The sequence below is a fragment of the Girardinichthys multiradiatus genome, chromosome 1 (genome assembly GCF_021462225.1).
Source record: "Girardinichthys multiradiatus isolate DD_20200921_A chromosome 1, DD_fGirMul_XY1, whole genome shotgun sequence".
Classification (NCBI taxonomy): Eukaryota; Metazoa; Chordata; class Actinopteri; order Cyprinodontiformes; family Goodeidae; genus Girardinichthys; species Girardinichthys multiradiatus.
The window spans coordinates 17,722,717-17,742,866 of NC_061794.1; the positions used below are offsets into that span (position 1 = coordinate 17,722,717).

The 20,150-nt window shown below is 37.4% G+C and overlaps 1 protein-coding gene across 1 annotated transcript in view; it reads right to left on the minus strand.

The window, feature by feature from the left end:
- The window catches only part of cacna1db (calcium channel, voltage-dependent, L type, alpha 1D subunit, b), a 114,165-nt gene that overhangs the window by 90,380 nt on the left and 3,635 nt on the right, over positions 1-20,150 (minus strand). The window contains exons 2-3 of the mRNA XM_047367138.1: positions 17,425-17,893; positions 16,322-16,427 (exon numbers count right to left, since the gene is read on the minus strand). Of these exons, the coding sequence (XP_047223094.1) occupies positions 16,322-16,427; positions 17,425-17,893 (575 nt within the window). The remainder of the gene's footprint in view (positions 1-16,321; positions 16,428-17,424; positions 17,894-20,150) is intronic.

A 20,150-nucleotide genomic window follows, 5' to 3' on the forward strand; every position in this document is an offset into this window, starting at 1 on the left:
GCTGTTTATTAAAAATGCTTTCAAATTAAAAGCTAACATGTTTGGTGTTTTATGGCTATTGATTGATTCCAAATATGACCTTTTGCCCCCTCAAGCTGCAGTTACAGAAATTAATATTTCACTCACAGACCTCTGTGTTACTTCCCATTCTTTTAGGTCAAAGGAACTGTTGTTGTGTTTGCATAGAGTCTATATTCATTACACAATAATGATGAAGATTAGTGACAGCTCAGAGAAGGAAGAAAATGACTCATAGTGAGGGTACTGAAGCTGCATTATCATAAATGTCCAGAGGGTGCTTCACTGTTACCACACACACTCAAAGAAATTCATATAAACTCACACACATGGTTGTAAACCTATCCCTCTGAGGACATTAATTACAAAATTGATCCCTACGGTCTCCATAGTACTGTCTTTACCTTAAATATAAAACACATCGCTCCGTCCCCCTGGGAAAAAAAAATATTTTCATTAAATTGCCAAAAGTAAGAGGTCACTGGGCTTCACAAACATATGAACTTGAGCGACAGCCCATTTTTAATCCACAGGGTTTAATATGATGTCAGCACACTCTTTGCAGTAATAACATCTTTAACTCCTGTGGGAAAGCTTTCTACAAGGTTTATAAGTGTGTTTATAAGAATTTTGGCCATGCTTTCGGAAGCCCAATCATGAGGTTCGATGAGTAGGTCTGGCACATCCAGTTCATCCAGTGGTGTTTGGAAGGGAAGAACTTCACTGACTCAACCTGACAAAACAGTCAGGTTGAGGCAGGTCAGTCAAGTTCTTCCCTTCCAAACTCACTCATCCATATCTTTATGGACCTTGCTATTTCCACTGGTGGAAAGTCATATTGAATAGGAAGATGATATCCTTAAACTGTTCTCACAAAGTTGGGAGAATAAAATTGTTTAAAATGTCCTGTTCTCCTGAAGCATTAAGCGGTATTTTCATTGGGACTAAAGGGCTATGATCCCCAATGCCTCAAACTTGAAAGCTCGATAAGCTTATAAAGAAGGGTGGCTCTGTTCTGGGGACTCCTCTGGAACCTCTGGAGATCACTTTGCAAAGAAGGAATCTTTTATAAAACGCAGAACATTGAAGAATCCTGAGCATCCTCTTCATGAGACTGTTGTACAACAACAGAGTGTCTTCAGTCAGAGGCTTCTTCAGATCAGCTGTAAGAGAGACCGCTACAGGAGATTCTTCCTGCCCACAGCCATCAGCATCTACAACAGCCTGCATAATATGAGCAACAACTTTATTTAATTTACCTTTGGGATTAAATACGTATGTTTGAATAGAATTTAGTAGTGAGGACATTTCAGAACTAGACTTATTGTACATATGGCATCCTATCATGGCACCATGCTCCTGAGAGAGACCCATTCTTTAAGAAATGTTTGTAGAAACACTCTGCATGCCTAGGTGATGGATTTTATACACCAATGGCCATGGAAGTAAAACCCTGAATTTAGTGTTGTGGACAGGATACCAATCATTCTGGCAATATAGTTTATGTCACTACACATAGTAAGAACTCAGGATATAGACTACATTGCCAAAAGTATTTGTCTGTCTACTTTAACATGTACATGAACTTTAATGACATCCTATTCCTAATCTATTAGGTCCAATCTATTGATGGACCCACTGTTGCCAGCAATAGCAACTTTAACTCTTCTAAAAAACATATTCCACAAGGTTTAGCGGTGTGTTCATAGTTAGATGAGAAAACCAAAATTCCAGGTTTCGCTCCAATTCATCCCAAAGGTATTGAAGGAGGTTGAGGTCAGTACTTAACCTTCAGGTCAGTCAGGTTTCTCCAAATCAAACTTTATACACCTACAGCAATGGAAGTGATTCTAACACCAGAAATCATTGATTTGGTGGTGTGAACCAATACTTTTGGGAATATAGTGTGTCATGTTCATTCCCAAAAATGCATCTTATTTATAAGGTTGCACCTAAAATTAAATTTAAACACATGATCCAACCTGGATGTGACAGATATGGGTAGCTAGCAATGGCTTCAACCAGATTCCTGAGGAGGCAGGTGGTAAAAAAAAAAACACTTGTCTGGCTGTTCAAGACTTGGTTGCTGCACCTGTTGATGTTTCAGTTTCTTCTAGCCACATACAGAATATTAAAAGGCTCCTTGTTTTAACTCCAACCTGTACACCACAATTGACCCAAAATTACAGGAAAACTCAGCTCCAGTTTACTAACAACCATATACATGAGACAGAGAGTTTTCTGTTGTAAAGCAATAAATCAAATTAGGAACTTTTAAATCAGCAGTATGTCTGAAGAACAAAGAGTGAAGAACACACTGGAAAGAACACCATGCCTACAATGAAGGACAGTGGTGGCTCAGTAATGTGGGGCTGGGGAGGGCAAGACTGATTAAACTACAGATAGCAGGAAACCCCAGAAGAAATTTCCATGCTGCCTGTGAGAAGGCTGGAGCTTGGGCACCATAGGACCTTCAACTAGGGCAATGATCCACAGTATGTCTGAAAGTCGACCAAGGCTTGGTTGCAGAACTAGTCCTGAAAGATACTTAAGAAGCCATCATAGTCGCAACTTGAATTCTATAGGAAATCTGTGATAGGATTAAAAAAGACCATTGCCCAAAAGTATTATTCAACTTTAGAACTTTGTCCATGATAAGTGTGCTAGGATTTCCAAGGAACATTGCCAGAATCTGCTGTCTGACTATTTGTCCCAAGTGCAGCAGGTCGTAAAATAATATTAGATGTTAGCAGGACTATCTGTTAGCTGTTATCCTTCTTCAGCTTTCTAAAAACTCACTCCAATAAAACATTTTTCTTCTGCAGGTAAAGGAGCTATTACTGATTATATCTTCACAGAACTTGAAACCAATAAGAAGAAAACCAAAGATGGGATCTCCAGGTGAAGACAATTATCCAAGTATGGAATCAATCAAATACATTTTTTCTTTAAAATGTTTATTTCAATAGATCGGAACGTTTGGATGTCTGGTGAGTATTTTCATTAAATGAATTAAATTATGGGACAACAAGAAAATGAACCAACCTTAACTTGGCAGTGTTATATCTGCAGACATCAGTTGATCGACAGTCAGTAATCTACATCTGACGTTTCTACATGTGCAGGAGCAAGCAATGCAATATAGTGTTACGTTCAAAAGACTCTGCTTCAGATTTGACTTTAAAATTAACTTAGACATTTTACATTGTTCTTCACTGCAGTTTGAGGCATCTGGAGAGGTCATAAAAACGATCTCTGACTTCCTACCACAGTGCATAAACATGACTGTTGTTGGGTTAATTGGTCTATCTCAGTTGCCCCTGGGTATGAATGGGTGTGTTCATTGTTGTTTGTCCTGTGAGTCTCTGTGTTGCCCTGCGATTAACTGGCGACCTGTCCAGGGAGTACCCAGTCTCCTGCCCGAAGACTGCTTGAAATAGGCATCAGCTCCCCCGCAACCCTGTATGGGAGAAGCGGGTATAGGAACTGGATGGATCTTTATTATGAGTTTGTTTCAGAGCATTTGGCAAACATCAACTCAGTCTCACAGAAAAATGTGCATACCAACCTGAAAGCTATGACTTAATTTCCACAGTTTAAAATTTTTGTGCTGAATGACCACGTTGTGCTTAATGTTTCTTTTTAATACGACTTGGTTAGGGGTTAAACATTGGGAAAAAAAGACTTGGCTAAGGCTAGGTATTAAACTGTACATGAATATTGTCAGGAAAACATCATGGTTTGCAAGATTATATTCCTTAAACAAACCCATTAGAATATGACCATCCTGGATAACCAGATGCTGACACAGAAACCACACCTTCTATTGAAATCTTTCACATTTAATGTTGTTGTTCGGCACAAAAAGATATAAATTCTGAGCACACACCCTCCCATGCTCATTTTAGAGCAACATGAGCTGCCTTCAAGACATTTAATCAAGGTCAATCGTTGCATCTTGTCATAAGACAAAACAAACCCTCATTCTGATGGTCTTGCTACAGTTCTGTCACATTTTATGGAAAATTTGGGAAATTTGAGGTGAAAGATGAGTAGAAATCCTTAAAATTATTTTTTTTTATCAGCAAATTTCATCCAAACCAATAGCTGCGGTTCTGTAACAGTGAGCTTTAACATCCTCGTCACTGTGCTTAAAGCTATTTATCATCAACCCAACAAAGATCAATATACATCTGTCTTACATAAATGCCATGTACTCTTACCTTTCACATTTTGAAGAGCAGCAAATCTTATGTATTACCCAGAAAAACGTATTGCCATTGATTACCTATTAAAAGTTCCTAAAAACATGAATTTAATGAGCGCATACTCAGAAAATGCTTCAGTTACATTTAATAGATCTATCATGCTGTAACAGCATGGACCCAAAGATGGGAGTGATATTTTCCACTGCCACTTTGTCCAGACTGCAAACTCATTGTTATTTTCCAGTTTTAATAAATCAGCCCTGGTGTAGACAGTGCATTCTGGAACAACAAGACTGTGTAGTTACTGAACTCGTGTCAAAAACAATCTATTTTAGCATATGCATCAGTTTCACTTATGTTTACAAATTTAATTGGTTACTCAGAACTATTACTCTCAAAGACAGAGGTTTACCAAACAGATAAACCTGGATGGGACGCTGCAGCTTCACAGAGATTACCTCATACATTTACACAGGATTCATGCATGAACCTTTTTTCCTGCCTGTGGTGTGATAGCTCAGTAAACAACTCTTTCCTACTGCCTGACAATCCAAACACACACGCTCTCTCTCACGCACTCTTTCCCACACAAACATAACATGCGGACACAGACGTGACACATGGGCAGTGAGTGATCTTTAACAGAGTAAACCAGCAGGGTAAATGAAGCCTTAAGACACCAGATGATCTCCTTCTGTCCTAACAACAGGCATTCAGTGATACAGTAGAGCCTTAACTTATAAAATTCAACGACAGAAATAATTATTTATTAATTTAGCTTGATTTTTAAGGATACATTTTGAAATAACTGAGAAAAACCACTTGTATTCATTAACACCCTTTGGCACCTGTTGGATTCATCCACATGTTTTAACTTTACGTGTGTAGAGTGTCACAAAAAACAAATTATAGAACATCGTCTGTTCTTTCTAAGTTCAGTGTTGTAGCTCTGATAAGATCAGTTTTAGCACTGAAAAGGAGGAGGAACAATCAAAGATGGAGAAACAAAAAAGCCACACTCAGGTGAACACTGCTTGACTTGGCTCACATTGAACTGGAGGTTTTGGACACAGGAACTGTTGTTCAGGTTGTGGAAAATATCAAAGACATTGTTTATAATAAAAACAAAGCAAATTTTTGTTGGAGGTCTGACATGAAGTACAGCGCCCCTCACAATTGCTGCTACCCCTGGCAAAGATGTATAAAAAGCCTCTCAAACAGTTGTCTTTCATTGCAGCACCATACTATAAAATTAACAAATGTAGAAAAATCCGGAGTTTAAGTTTGCACATTCATTCAGTGAGAAAAAAATAATCCCCACATTATAAAATAATTGTTTTTTACAAAATCACATGGTCTCAATAAGTAGCCTTCCTTACTAGCCCTATATAATTAATGTAACTGAAGTACTTTTATAAGTTTATATTTTTAAAGTAATCCATGACTTTGTTTTTCAAAATACAATGTGACACAGAAGCTCATTTTTTCTTTGCCATAAAATGGGAAAGACAAGAGAACGTCACCTTTGAGTAAGGCAGATGTGTGTTCAAATTTATGTCAGGGTATGCCTACCAGTACATGGAAACTCTCATTAAAGTGTCTACGTCTACAGAGCAAGTTTTAAAACGTTTAATACAACTGGAACTGTGACAAACAAGGCTGGATGAGAAGCCACTGAACAGACTGACTAGGATGTTAAGAGAACTTTAAATAGGACTGCAAAAACAGTGGGAGGTCAGTATGGATTGGTCCTCCATACATGTCATTTCAAGGCACTTTATAAAGTCAGTTCAGTCAAATCATACTGTCAGGATCTGTCTGTTAGACTTGTGTTTGTTTACCTTCTCGGCTCAGCTGTGTGCTTTTCTGTTCATCTTGGTTTTATTAGATTCCTTCTGTTTAGTTTTGTTGCTTCCTGTGTTCCAGTGTTAGATGTGTTTAGTTCAATTCTGATAGATCTGGTTTCCTCTTGTTTATGTCAAGTCTAGTCATTGTTTTCTTGTGTTCTGGTCACCTCCCTGTTCTCTATGCTCATCAGGTTAATTAGTCATTCTCCCTCACTGTATTGTTTAGGTTCCCTGGTCCTCAGGCATCTCACATTATCCTCATTTGCTCCTCTCCCAGTTCACTGGTTCACACTTTACTTCCCACAGTATTTAAGTCCTCTGGTTTTCATTGTTCTCCATCGGATTCTCTGCATTTGCGGCAAACCTCCCTAGTTACACGTCTCAGTGTTCTTGCCTGTTACACTGCCTATTTTTGTACGTTTTTGTCAATTATTATTAAATCTTGTTGACTCACCATGCGGCTCTGTCCTCCTGCCTGCATTTTGGTCCTGCTCAACCACACAAGTACATACTCACCAGCCACTTTATTAGGTACACCTGTCCAACTGCTCTTTAACGCAAATTTCTAATCAGCCAATCAAATGGCAGCAACTCAGTGCATGTAGACATGGTCAAATCTACTGGGATTTTCACGCACTACCATCTCTAGGGTTTACAGAGAATGGTCTGAAAAAGAGAAAATATCCAGTGAGCGGCAGTTCTGTGGGCGCAAATGCCTTGTTGATGTCAGAGGAGAATGGCCAGACTGGTTTGAGCTGATAGAAATGCAAGAGTAACTCAAATAACCACTCGTTACAAACAAGGCATGCAGAAGAGCATCTCTGAACGCACAACACGTCAAACCTTGAGGCAGATGGGCTACAGCAGCAGAAGACCACACCGGGTGCCACTCCTGTCAGCTAAGAACAGGAAACTGAGGCTACAGTTCGCACAGGCTCACCAAAATTGGACAATAGAAGATTGGAAAAACGTTGCCTGGTCTGATGAGTCTCGATTTCTGCTGCGACATTCAGATGGTAGGGTCAGAATTTGGCGTCAACAACATGAAAGCATGGATCCATCCTGCTTTGTATCAACGGTTCACGCTGGTGGTGGTGGTGTAATGGTGTGGGGATATTTTCTAGGCACAGTTTGGGCCCCTTAGCACCAATTGAGCATCGTGTCAATGCCACAGGCTACCTGCGTATTGTTGCTGACCATGCCCATCCCTTTATGACCACAGTGTACCCATCTTCTGATGGTTACTTCCAGCAGGATAATGCACCATGTCATAAAGCACCAATCATCTCAGACTGGTTCTTGAACATGACAATGAGTTCAATGTACTCAAATGGCCTCCACAGTCACCAGATCTCAATCCAATAGGGCAAAGAGGGAGCAAAGAGGGAACTCCTCTTTCATATTTAATGTACCCATTATACAAGCATTTGTTTTTAGGTCCACAATGGCGGAAGTAAATCTGACTAAACTTATTGCAAACACCATTTAAATAAAAAGGTTTTCTATCCTTCCTCAAAAGAGGTTCTCTCACATTACAAGAAAAGAACCAGCAGAGGTGTGACTGTTTACAACTGAGCCAGACAACAGTGCCCCGTGTTAGTAGTGGCAGAGTCCCTTGTAAACACAAGGACCCCTATATCCAAGCTATTTTATCCCTTGCAGCTTAGGAAAGGTTTGGCCTAAAAAAAAAAAAACATCTGTTTTTTTGTTCCTAATGCAGATTATTCAATAACAAGATGGAATATATATATATGTATATATATATGTATATATATATATATATATATATATATATATTGCACCAACTACTAACACCCACCCCTTGTTCTCATATTTATTCACAAGTTTATAACATTTTATAAAAATAATTTAGCATCACATCCTCTGCAGTGTTTCCTGCACCACTCAGAGAATAAAAAATGCTTGCGCTTTGTTCCTGTGCATTCTTCTACTAAGTATTTTTTGTGTCCTAAAACTGTATTCTACTGTTAGAAAAAAACATATCAGAAAGAAACTGCTGGGCAGCTGCAATAACCTTTGCTGCGATTTTATAAAATGTGGTTTGGAGTGGAGTATATTTTACCAGTCTTGCTGCTGAATTTTTGGTAATAAATAGAAATTATTGCAACAACTTGAAGTCACTATGCGGTCTCTGATGATCCATAATTGTTCAGTCCTCACAGCAACATCACACTTCTTCACAAGACATCCAGCCTTTCTCTCTCTCTCTCTCTCTTTCACACACACACACACACACACGTTGTGAGGACCTTGCATTGACTCTCATTGACTTCTGTGGATTTCCAATCATTTACAACCCTTTCTATATGGCCTAACCCTGACCCTACCCCTAAACCTAAGCATTATCATTACATACCTAACCCTAAGCCTAACCTTTACTCAATTCACACCTTAGTACTAAATCTAACCCCTTGCCAAATACCAAGTGAGGGCCATGAAAATGTCCTCACTTTAAAGCAAATGGTCCTCACTTTGATAGTGAAACATGAAAAATGGTCCTCACTCAGCCGGAAAAAAAGGAACACACACGCACACACGCACACACGCACACACGCACACACGCGCACACCAACACCATGTGATAAATGAACTGTTTCTCATTTCCTCTCCTCTCTAAACCTTTAATCCCTCATGAAAAAAGAATGATGCAACCTGACTTTCTGCCCCCAGATTTACAATAAGACAGACAAAATTTGAATTTTGGGCAAATGCACATCAGTAGGCTATTCTTACAACCATAAACCTTAATGTATTTTATTAAGCTTTTATATGACAGACCAACAGCATATCAAACATAATTGTGAAGTGGAAGGAAGTCCACCTCTTAGAAATCAAATCTCAGTATAACTGGAGCTCTTCTATGAAGGTCTCAGATGTTTGTTGGAGAACATTAGAGAACAGATAGCATCATGAAGACCAAGAACACAGCACACAGGTCAGGTATAAAAATATCAACCTTTAAAGCTGAGTTGGGTTATAAAACATTATCCCAAGCTTTGAACATATCACAGAGCGCTGTTCAATCAATCCTCTAAAAATGGAGAGAGTACGGCACAGCTGTAAACCTACTAGGACATGTCTGTCCATTATACACTGAAACAGTGAGCAAGGAGAGCATCCATTACAGAAACAATGAAGAAGGCGATGGTAACCTTGGAGCAGCTGGAAAAATCCACAGCTCTGGTGGGAGAATCTGCTAACCTGAGAACTATGAGTTTTAGTTAGGGCCTATGTGGCTAAGTTGCAAAAAGAAAACTGTTGTTGAAAAAAAGCCAAAATAATTCCCATTTAAAGTTTTCCCACATGCCACGCAGAGGACACAGCAAACGTGTGGAAGAGGAGGATATGTTCAGATGAGATCAAAATTTAACTTTTTGGTGTATATGCAAAACGTTCCTGAATACACCAACTCCATTGTGAAACATGGTGGTGGCAGCATCATACTGGGAAGATGCTTCTCATCAGCAGGGAGAGGGAAGCTGGTCAGAGTTTATGGGTAGATGGAGGAAGATAAATACATTACACTACCAATGAAAACATTTTTGAAGCTGCAAAAGGCTGGAGGTCCTCCTTCCAACGGGACAACAACCCTAAAATTACTGCCAGAGCTACAATAGAATGGTTTAGATCAAAGCCTCTTAATATGTTGGAACGACCCAGTCAAAGTCCAGGCCTAAATCAAATTGAGAATCTTTAGCAAGACTTGAAGACTGCTGTCAACAAACCCTCTGCATTCAATCCGACAGGGCTTGGGCTATTTTACAAAAGGGGAATAGAAAAAAACAGTTCAGTCACTAGATATGCCAAAACATACCCCAGATAACCCAAAACACTTTCAAGTTCAAAAGAAGTTCAAGGGGTGAAAATACTTCTGCAAGATACTGTATGCATCTATTATGTTTCAGTTTGAATAGAATCTTGTGTTAGTTTGCACTAAATACATAAAAGACAGGAGGAGATTTTTTGTCCTTTTTTTTAAATGCAGATTCACAAGATATTTTTGTGAATCTATATTACACAGAAAAACTCTCTGTATGACTGAAATTAAAGTGTGTATAACAGCAGTAAACTGAAAATATAAACCTACTAGGGTTCTGAAAAATATCACACAAAGGATGCCAATGGAGGTCTAACTTTCAAGGACTATTTTCATATTAGAAGCACTTGAAGTAAATCCAGTTAAGATGTTACACCTAACAATTAGACAGTCCTCATGCCCTGTCTGTGTACTTTTAATATTGAAAAAGGAAGCTTGTTGCCATGGTTTTAACTTTACTATCCTACCCTACATTACCCAAAATATTATTTACCCTTTGATCAATGACTCATGCTGTTCACAGAAAGACTCACCCACATGCAGCTTAAACAAACTTTAATAATGCGCACAGACGCCACATACAGATAGCACACTTGGATACCTCATAGTATGATTTACTCACATCCTGATAAAGCTTCAAATCAACAAGTGTTCCAAATGGATAAACCCTGCAGATGATCTGTTTGTATACTTGAACACAATCCACAGAGAGGTTAGGGGATACAGAGCTTTCAACACTGAAACTCCAGAATCAGAGAAAGATTTACCTTTTATTTAGTTTATGGCACTATGGGACAATAGTCAGAAAAGTTAAGAAAAAAAATATAAAAGACCAAATTACAAAAGCAACTTTTATCTTAGTTGAGCAATAATATATTTTTAATGAACTGTCAAGAAAAGTAATTGTAAAAAATTATTAAATCACGGCCATGATAAGATTATTATTTTTTTTAACCTTTATTAAGAAAGATAAATTCAAAAATATCACATTTTTAGTCCATGGAGAAAGAAATCAAGTCAAACACATGACATAGTGAAGAAACATCAAATTGGTGAAGTCATCTATTTTCACATCCATCCATCCTTCCTTCTATCCTTCACTTTCTCTCTGCCTCAGCAACCTCCACTCATTTAGGAACTACTAATCCACTGCCTAGCTTAATCCCTCAAACTGCTCACACACGCACAGCTTCTCTGCCCTCCTGCACACTCTCTCCCTCATACTTTAACCCGATCCCTTACATCAGATATAAACACACTCCAAACATTCACTGCAAACTACTATATCTATCTATCTATCTATCTATCTATCTATCTATCTATCTATCTATCTATCTATCTATCTATCTATCTATCTATCTATCTATCTATCTATCTATCTATCTATCTATCTATCTATCTATCTATCTATCTATCTATCTATCTATCTATCTATCTATCTATCTATCTATCTATCTATCTATCTATCTATCTATCTATCTATCTATCTATCTATCTATCTATCTATCTATCTATCATCATCAACGATATATATAGATATAGATATATATCAATAACAACAACATTTAGCAAATCCAACTGGTTTTCTAACTTATGTTGTGTTGTTGCTACGTACTTTTCGCACCAAAACACGTTTATCTCTGGGACACAGAACCTGTCTCCTTCCTGAATGGCATAATGGCTGGACACAGTGTTTCTTCTTGCATATAATTATTTGAACAGATAAAGGTGGGACCTTCAGGCAACTAGGAACTTGTACCAAATGATGAATCAGACTTGTAGAGATCCACAATGCTCTTTTCAATATCTTAGCTGGTTACATTGTGATTTTTCCATGATGTCACACAAGGAAGCAGTTTGTTTGAGGTCTTGCCTTAGAATACATTCAAAGGGGTGCCGCTGTTCAACTCAATTTTTTTAATTAACCTATTTAAAACTTACAAAGCCTTTGAACCATCATCTGGGCTTTCCCAAACAAGTAATCTTAATGTATGTACGTTTTATAAAAGTAACAAACCAATCTTTTGGTTCATAGTTAATTTAAAGCATTTCCACAAATATCTGAATTCAAGTGTTACATTTAGGAGTCAAGATCAAAAATATAACTGATGGTTCACTTTCTGACTTTGACTCCTGGGTTAGAAAAAATTCCCTACTTTTAGATGTTAGTTGGAAAATAATTAGTGGATTAAATAAGGGATCTGAAATTAAACAGAATAAAAAAGTGTTGAGCCACAATATCTCGTTACCAAACTTAGCAAGAAAAAGTAAAACACTCTTGCCAGTGGGAAGTCTTATCCCACTGGTACTATATTTTAAGTAAAACTCTATAGTTTGATGAGAAGAAATTAATTATTGCTCTGGCCTCCACGCAGAATTAAACAAGGTAGTATGTGTCTCTCATGTTTCAGTGGACAAAACACATATTTCAAAGAGATATTTTTTTGTCCTCAGTCACACATACAGTACAATTGGAGTGAGGGATGAATGTAGACTTAAACAGCGTGAATAATCCCCATCTGTTGATAGACCATGAAACTGTGTCCGCCTCATTGGTCTATACACACTAAATTCCCAGTGAGCCTGAGAAGGTCGCTTGCCAGACACAGCGAGAAAAGAAAACAAAAGTTCGTTCTTTATGAAAAAGCTTACTGGGGCTAATGAGAATGCTGGTATAATTAAGCTAATATGAAAAATTTATATTGCTCTTTCAACAGTCTGTGGTCAAATATTGTTCTGTCTAGTAAACTAACAAGCATTTCCAAACCTGAGGCTTTTCTTGTCCTGCTGATGTGTTGCATAGCTAAAATGGTGACCTACCAAAGAACAAGTTCGCCAGACCATATTTTTACATTTGTACATGCTGTAGAGCCATTTTTTGGAGCATTTCAATTTGCTATACATCAATATAACCCTTAAATCCTAAAATTTAATATTTTGTATATAATAACTCCATATTAAGTAAGTAAATTGCAAAAAAGTGCAATTAACCACCAGAAAAATTAAAAACGTTTTTGTTTTGCACATATTTTCCTAAATACAAAAATATCATAGCTGTATCCCTCAAATATTGCAATATAAAAAAGTTGCACAAGACCCTTTCAAACCACAGGAAATTTATTTGGAGTGTTTCCATAACTTCATTTTTGAAATACACAAATTTTTATGAACAGAGACAAAAACGAACATAAAATGAACATTGTGAACAATTTGAGAAAAGATAATATGTACATCAAAATAAACAATTTACTGAAGTGTAATTAAATCTCTAAGTGTGCCAGATACCTATGAACACACATATATGTTCATAAGACCATCTTCAAACAATAAAAAGTGCAAAAAACAACAAAAGTGAAAGTGCGAGCGAAGTTTACCGCGAAAAAAACTACTTGGAAAAAAAAGACCACTCCCAGGAAAAAGCACATCACTTCCGGTTGTTGAGGGCATTGGTGTGAAAGAAAACCATGTGATAGTTCATCCACCAATGTCATCACGCATATTCCGATGTAGGAAGTACACTTTGGTCTGGATTTTAGTCAGTCATTTTCTACTGCTTATTCCATAGTGGTTCGTGGGGAGCTGGTGCCTATCTCCAGCAGTCTATGGGGGAGAGGCGGGGTACACCCTGGACAGATTGCCTGTCCATCGCAGGGCAACACAAACAACCATGCATACACAGCTGGGGTACTTGGTGAGAACCCACACATGCACAGGGAGAACATGCAAACTCCATGCAGAAAGACCCCTGGCTGGGAAATGAACCCAGGACCTTCTTGCTGCAAGGCAACAGTGCTACCAACTGTGCCACCGTGCAGCCCATGTGGTCTGGAGTCTAACAGAGTATTTAAGTTGAACTCTCCGGTTTCAATTGCAAAAAAAAAAAAGTATTGTTCTAGCTTATTTGGTCGCAATTCTACAGGCGTTTAAAAATAGATATGCAAATGGTAGCGCCAGCGTTCCTGCCGGTCATAAAACGTTAAACTGAAGGAAACCTCAAACTGGGTTAACGGTGATTGTTGTGTCAATGTCATCATGACAAATTATTTATGTTTGTTGACTATATATGATTTGAGATGTAAGTGTCCTTTTTAGTCTGTCATCTTTTGAGTAGTTTCTATCCAGATCTCCAAAATGCTCAATCATCCACGAATATTGAAATGATCCTCAAGGGAGATAAGAAAGTAAAAGCCTGAGGTCAGTCCCATCACAATAAATCTGACATAGTAAGTAGAGTAATTGTGACAACCACTGCTGTCTGTTGCTACAAATTGATGTGACATTTTCAGGTTTTTACAACAAAAGTAGTTGGTTCGGATAAATGAATAACCAATTGGTGGCATATTATGCATGTCAAGAGATACAAAGATACAACTTAATAATCTGTGCTCTCACAGCAGAGTTAAATGCAACGCATTTCATAGTTTTTAATGACAAACCTACTGACTCTGTAGGCTTATCATGAGCTCTGTTCAGGGGCTCTAAAAAATCCAGTAGAAGGTGCAGCATCAGTGCAACCAGAATGCTCTGTTCAGTTCATTTAACTGTGATAATCACTAGCTGTCATCCACCTCCATCAAAACAGACACTAATGTAGTTCTTCCCTGCTGTTGGATGAGATAACCTCAGCGTTTTTGTATGAGCAACAGTGAAAGTTTACCCCACTAACTTACATTACATTTAATCATGTTGAAAAAGTGTGGGTTGCCCTGTCCAAACATCCTCAATAGACTTTGAAAGTCAATGTAGAAAGAGCACATGGGTAAATAATAACAGGGCTCAATCCAATTTTAATGACCCAGTTTCAGGAACACGGTTCAAATACCCGTGTCAGTGACAGTCATTACTGAGACACTAATCCAACAGAGCCTGTTAATGTTATTAGTAGGACTGCTGCTTTTTGCTACTATCGACAAGCAGAACCAGCTTGGAATTTCCGTAAATACGCACCTCTTGCGTAAATACCCATTTATTGTTTTGGACACAAATGCATGAATCAGGAAAACAAAAAAAATGCTATAGATTCTACAGCCTGCTTCAGATACAGTTTATGTATATGTAAAAGGAATAAAATATAACTAAATAAACCACAAGTAAATACATATATACAGTACTAGTCATGTAAATTTCCCATCAGTTTATAATTTTTGCATAAATTCATTAATATTCATTTGTATACTATAAAATCTATGCTTTTGTATATTGAGGTTATACAATTTCAATGTAGTAAGTAAAGCACAAAAACACTTCTTTCCATCTCTAACTTCCTGTCTGTCATAACATGACATGTATCCCACTTAGTATTTGCGTACAAGTACGTGGATGTAGGCAGACACTAGTTTGTGTGTGTCAACAGAATAATGAAACCGACACATTTATCCAAATATTGCCGGGAAAACGTCTGACGAAGTTCCTGCATCCATCCAATCACATTCATATAAAAGCCAACAACCAGTGTTTTGAAACCCACAGATGAAACAAGGTGGCACAAACAAAAAGAAGCCTAATGTATATGGGTAAAAAAATATAAATATTTACAATTTTTGAAGCATGTTCAGCTTCCGCAGAACCTCCTTTTCCACAAATAGACAAGCAAAAATAAAGCTGACTTAGAACATCTGTACTAAGTGTTTCATTAATCCACTTTAAGCTATTCAAGCTATTAAAAAATTATATAATTAGTAAAAAGATCTAAACAACTGTAATAGTAGTGGTAGCCTACTAAGTAGTATCCGCCCTGACTGATATCAATTAGTAACTAACACTATCTACTATGCTAACAGCAAAAATATAAAACCATTAGCTAAAATTTTAACATTAGCTAAAATGCTAGCATATGCATTACAGCAATCCATAGCAAGCATGATCTACAATGATGATATTCTAGCATTTGCTAATGTCCTAGCATTAGCGAAATGCTAATGTTGGGCAACATGTCAACATTAGCATGTTAGCCCACATTAAATTACTAGCTATGATAGCTAACTCTGACATGTTGGTACTAACACTACACAAAGCAATGGACTGAACTGCTCTCTATTCAGTGTTATAGCAGCCACCAATAAACTTTTTTTCCTTTATCAAATACAGAGATAAGAGTTTAACTTTACTTCAGTGTATGTCTTTAAAATCTGACACCTGATATCCTAAGAATGTGCAACTTCAAAGTTGATTCTGTATAGTCTCATGGTAGACTGGTTAAAAGAATGCACAATAGGAATCAATCAATATTCCAGACAAAGTAAATACAAATTTTTTATTACAATCTGTAATTTTACTTCTGAGTAATTCCCAGAAACATATATTTGTACTGGTTTCCTTTACATCTTGCCTTGGACATGGGTAACAACTAGTGTTCAATGCACAACTGAAATCAGCTTTGTGATACACCTAGCATCTATATTTCAACTCACCAGTTCTTGGTTGGTTGAATTGGAGTCGTCTCCAGGAAAGGGAATGTAGATGGCTAAGGCCACACAGTTAGCAAAAATAGACAGCAGTATAAAGATATCAAATGGTCTGAAAAGAAACTGTTAAGGAAAGCATTACTTGCATACACAATGTAAAGACAATGTAAAATTTACTTGTAATGCCAATTTATCCCTTGAACTTTTTCCGCCTCAAAGTTTTACTTTGTGTGATAGACTAAAACAAAGTACTTCATAATTATGAAGTGGAAGGAAAATGATACATGATTTTAAACCGTTTTTACAAATATGAAGGTTTTTGTTTATTTGTATTTAGCCTTAGACAATACTTTGTAGAACATTATGTACATTATGCTGCTGTTACAGCCTTTTGGGGTATTTCTCTACCATTTTACACATTCAGATGAAATGTTTGCCTATTCTTATTTGCAGAATAGCTCAAGCCCTGTCAGACTGGAAGTGAACATTCATTTTCAACTCCTGCCTTATATTCTGAATTGGACTTTGACTGTCATTCTAACACATAATTAAGGGAATATGAATACCTTTGCAACATTCTCAGCAATCAGGGCTGTTCATTAGGAAAAATAAGTTATTTGTATGCGGTCATAGTTTTAGTGCTGCAGACCTATAGGTTTTATAATTTTTAACAATTTTCCATTCGGTTCAATCAGCCATGGGGGAATTACTTTCAAAGGTAACCAGAGAAACCTTTTTGACTTCAAAAAGGTATGCAGCAGTAATAAATAGCTATTTCTTGGATGTCTTTTTGGTCTGTTCCTGGCTGTTTTAAGGTACCATGTTGCAGTCTTAATTGTTTATTTGCTTAATCTTCTCATGCATTAACTGCGATATTTTATTGCCAGTCTATTCCCTAACCCAGGAACTCCATTCACTCTAGTATGTTTCTTTATCAGTCACTGCAAACAGAACAAACGGTTCATGTATACTATCTTGCAAAGCTATAGTGTTCAATGTCAGACACCAACTGTTTACATGCATTTTCCAATTGAAATTCAAATTCTAGATCGTTGTTATTAAAGGTCACTCTTTAACATGACTACGACTGATTCCTGCCAAAAAGATACTTCCATTCCACCAGGCTGATGCAGGCCCTGCGGATCGGGTTGTTGAGGGTGAGGCAGAACAGAGCTCTGGGTGGCCGACTGTTGGTGGATACTCCTTGCTTTTTGCTTTTGGCATACTGCTGCCTCTTCCTCTGTGCGAGAGAGCCTACAGGAGCTGGTCCAGATGTGCAAACTGAGGGACGTGAGTCCTTTTCAGGCATTTCAACATCATCTTGCGCTTGTCGAGCAGCATTAATGGCAGCATGCCATGCAAGGACCGAGCTGACACCAGAACCAGAGTCACCTGGTCCCTGACTACTACTGCTGGCCCCAAGAAGCCCAAACGAGGGTCCGACAGGCTTGCCGGTGCTGGCCGGAGCCTGAACAGGCTCTGGAGAAGGGACCTGTTGGAGGCTGGTATGGCTTTCAGACCAGAGGGCGGGGATGTCACTGGAGAGAGTGGTCTTTCTGTTGCTGGCATACTGTGCCCCTGGAGAGACAGGGTGGGAAACAAACAAGGATATTTTGAGACAATTTGCAGGACAAGACAAGACAAGACATGTATTGGTGCATTTCCTAGATGTAAAGCAATGCTGTATGAAAAATATGTTTTTCCTTTGCACTGTTGTTTGCAAGTAGGAATTTTAACATTACCCTGAGGGGAACACTAGAATGCAGTATATCAACTCTAAACTGTCCTATAGACATATGTCAAAACAAGCTGAAGTGAAAGAAAACAAACCGATGAGGAAAAGAAGAGTATACTTAATTTTTCAAAAACATTCAGAGGTCTGTAAGAAAATGACAAAGTTACAAAGACAGACCTATTTGGCCCCAAAGAACGGAAGTATGCTTTTGGAAGAATCAAGTGAGGCTTTTAAAATTAAGAATAATCCAGTAATTGTCAAGCATAGTGGTGGTAGCATAATGCTGTTTCACTGCCAGTGGTACTGGTGCACGTCTCAAAGTGGATGGAAAAAGAAAAAAAGAGGACTGCCTCCAGATTCTTCGGTTTCAGCTCATATTAACAGCTAGGTGTTTAAAACTTGGACAACTGGGTGTTTTAAAAATACCAACAAAAAAAAAACATCAAAACCGGTTTTAACAAAACTGACTAACATTAAGTCCCTGAAATGTCCCTTCCTCAATGATATTAATAATTTAGATTAGCTCTGCCAGATCTGTCAGAAAGAGTAATGAAATATCCTGACATATTAATGGCTACAAAGTATGTAGTCAAAATGTAACACTTAACGAAATATTAGTGAGGGTAAGTATATGTTGTATATTGGAATATGTGTGGATAAGGAAATAATCCATGATAAAGTAAAAATGTTGTTTGTATTTGAATTTTTTTAACTTTTTGCAAAATGGAAAAGGAGTGGTTGAAGTAAATGATTAAAAGCCCCCAAATTAATATGACAGTCAAGTATTTAAACTTTGAACATCTCACCATATTGCCTAAGTAAAAAACTGTCAAAATAAAACACGCAAACATTTTCAACAGATATTCTTATTTTTTGAAACAAAGACAAGAGCAAAATAAATGTTGCTGGCTTTGACATTCTTGACGTGAAGCGTTCACTTTGAGCATTTTAAGGGATTATCTGTATTTTAATTCCCGTGTAAAGAGAAGTCCCACAATTTAATTTGAAGGTAAAAAAAACATTAGCAACAAAATTTGATATATTTTGGAACAATTCTGTGTTGTACTACTTTTAGCTGACCAAGTATCCAACGGGAAGCCGTCCAGAAATAACTTGGCAGAAAAGGGAAAAGAGGAGGAATGGTTCAAAAGGATTATAGAAGAGTAAGAGACTGGGACGGCCTGCATGACTGAGGGAGGCAGTCATTAAAATCAATGCAGGCAATGAGAGAAAAACACTGTGCCCTTGACAGTTTGGTACACTCCACAAAATCACACCCAATGCTCACACCCAGGCCTACTGTCCAACATTTCATGTCATTCTCAAAAGAAAACCCTCTGGAAGAGTAATATCTATATTTCCTGCTGGTAATCTGGCCCATGAAGAAGGTTACAAGTAAAGATGGTTGCAGCCAGTAGAGAAGGGGTCAAAGAAGAGATTTTTAAAACTTTCAGTATAAATTTTTAATTTGGTGCTTGATTAAAGTTTCAAACTGTTTGAAATTGTTTGATAAAAGCTGTCAGCTGTAGAAATTGACTATTTATAGTTATGAAGTTCTACCAAGGTTTAAATTATTTTCCAAAATCACAAAAGATTTCTGTCAGAACAGAACCTACAATTTTTAATCCTTTATTAATTAATTGTTTCTTATACAAATTTGCCTGCATGTATAAGATATCACCGTGGTCAAGTGTTGATAAAAATATTGCCTGCATAAGTTTTTTTTTTTGCACTAAAACAGAAACATTTGTTCCTTAAGTAAAAACTCAAATTAACCCTGAGATTGTCTGTAAGACACTCCATGTGATGTTAATAAAAGATCTAATTTTCTTTCTAAAACAAACAATTTAACAAGCATTATGTGCATATTCTTTGATTTTGAAAATCACATAATTTTAGTTTGATCAAAATTGAGTATGAGTTTCAGATCATAGAGATTTTTCTTAACAACCTCTAATAAAGATTGCAGATGTTCTGTGGCACTTGCCAAGGAAAAATAATATATAATATACAGTACAGACCAAAGGTTTGGACACACCTTCTCATTCAAAGAGTTGTCTTTATTTTCATGACTATGAATATTGTAGCCTCACACTGAAG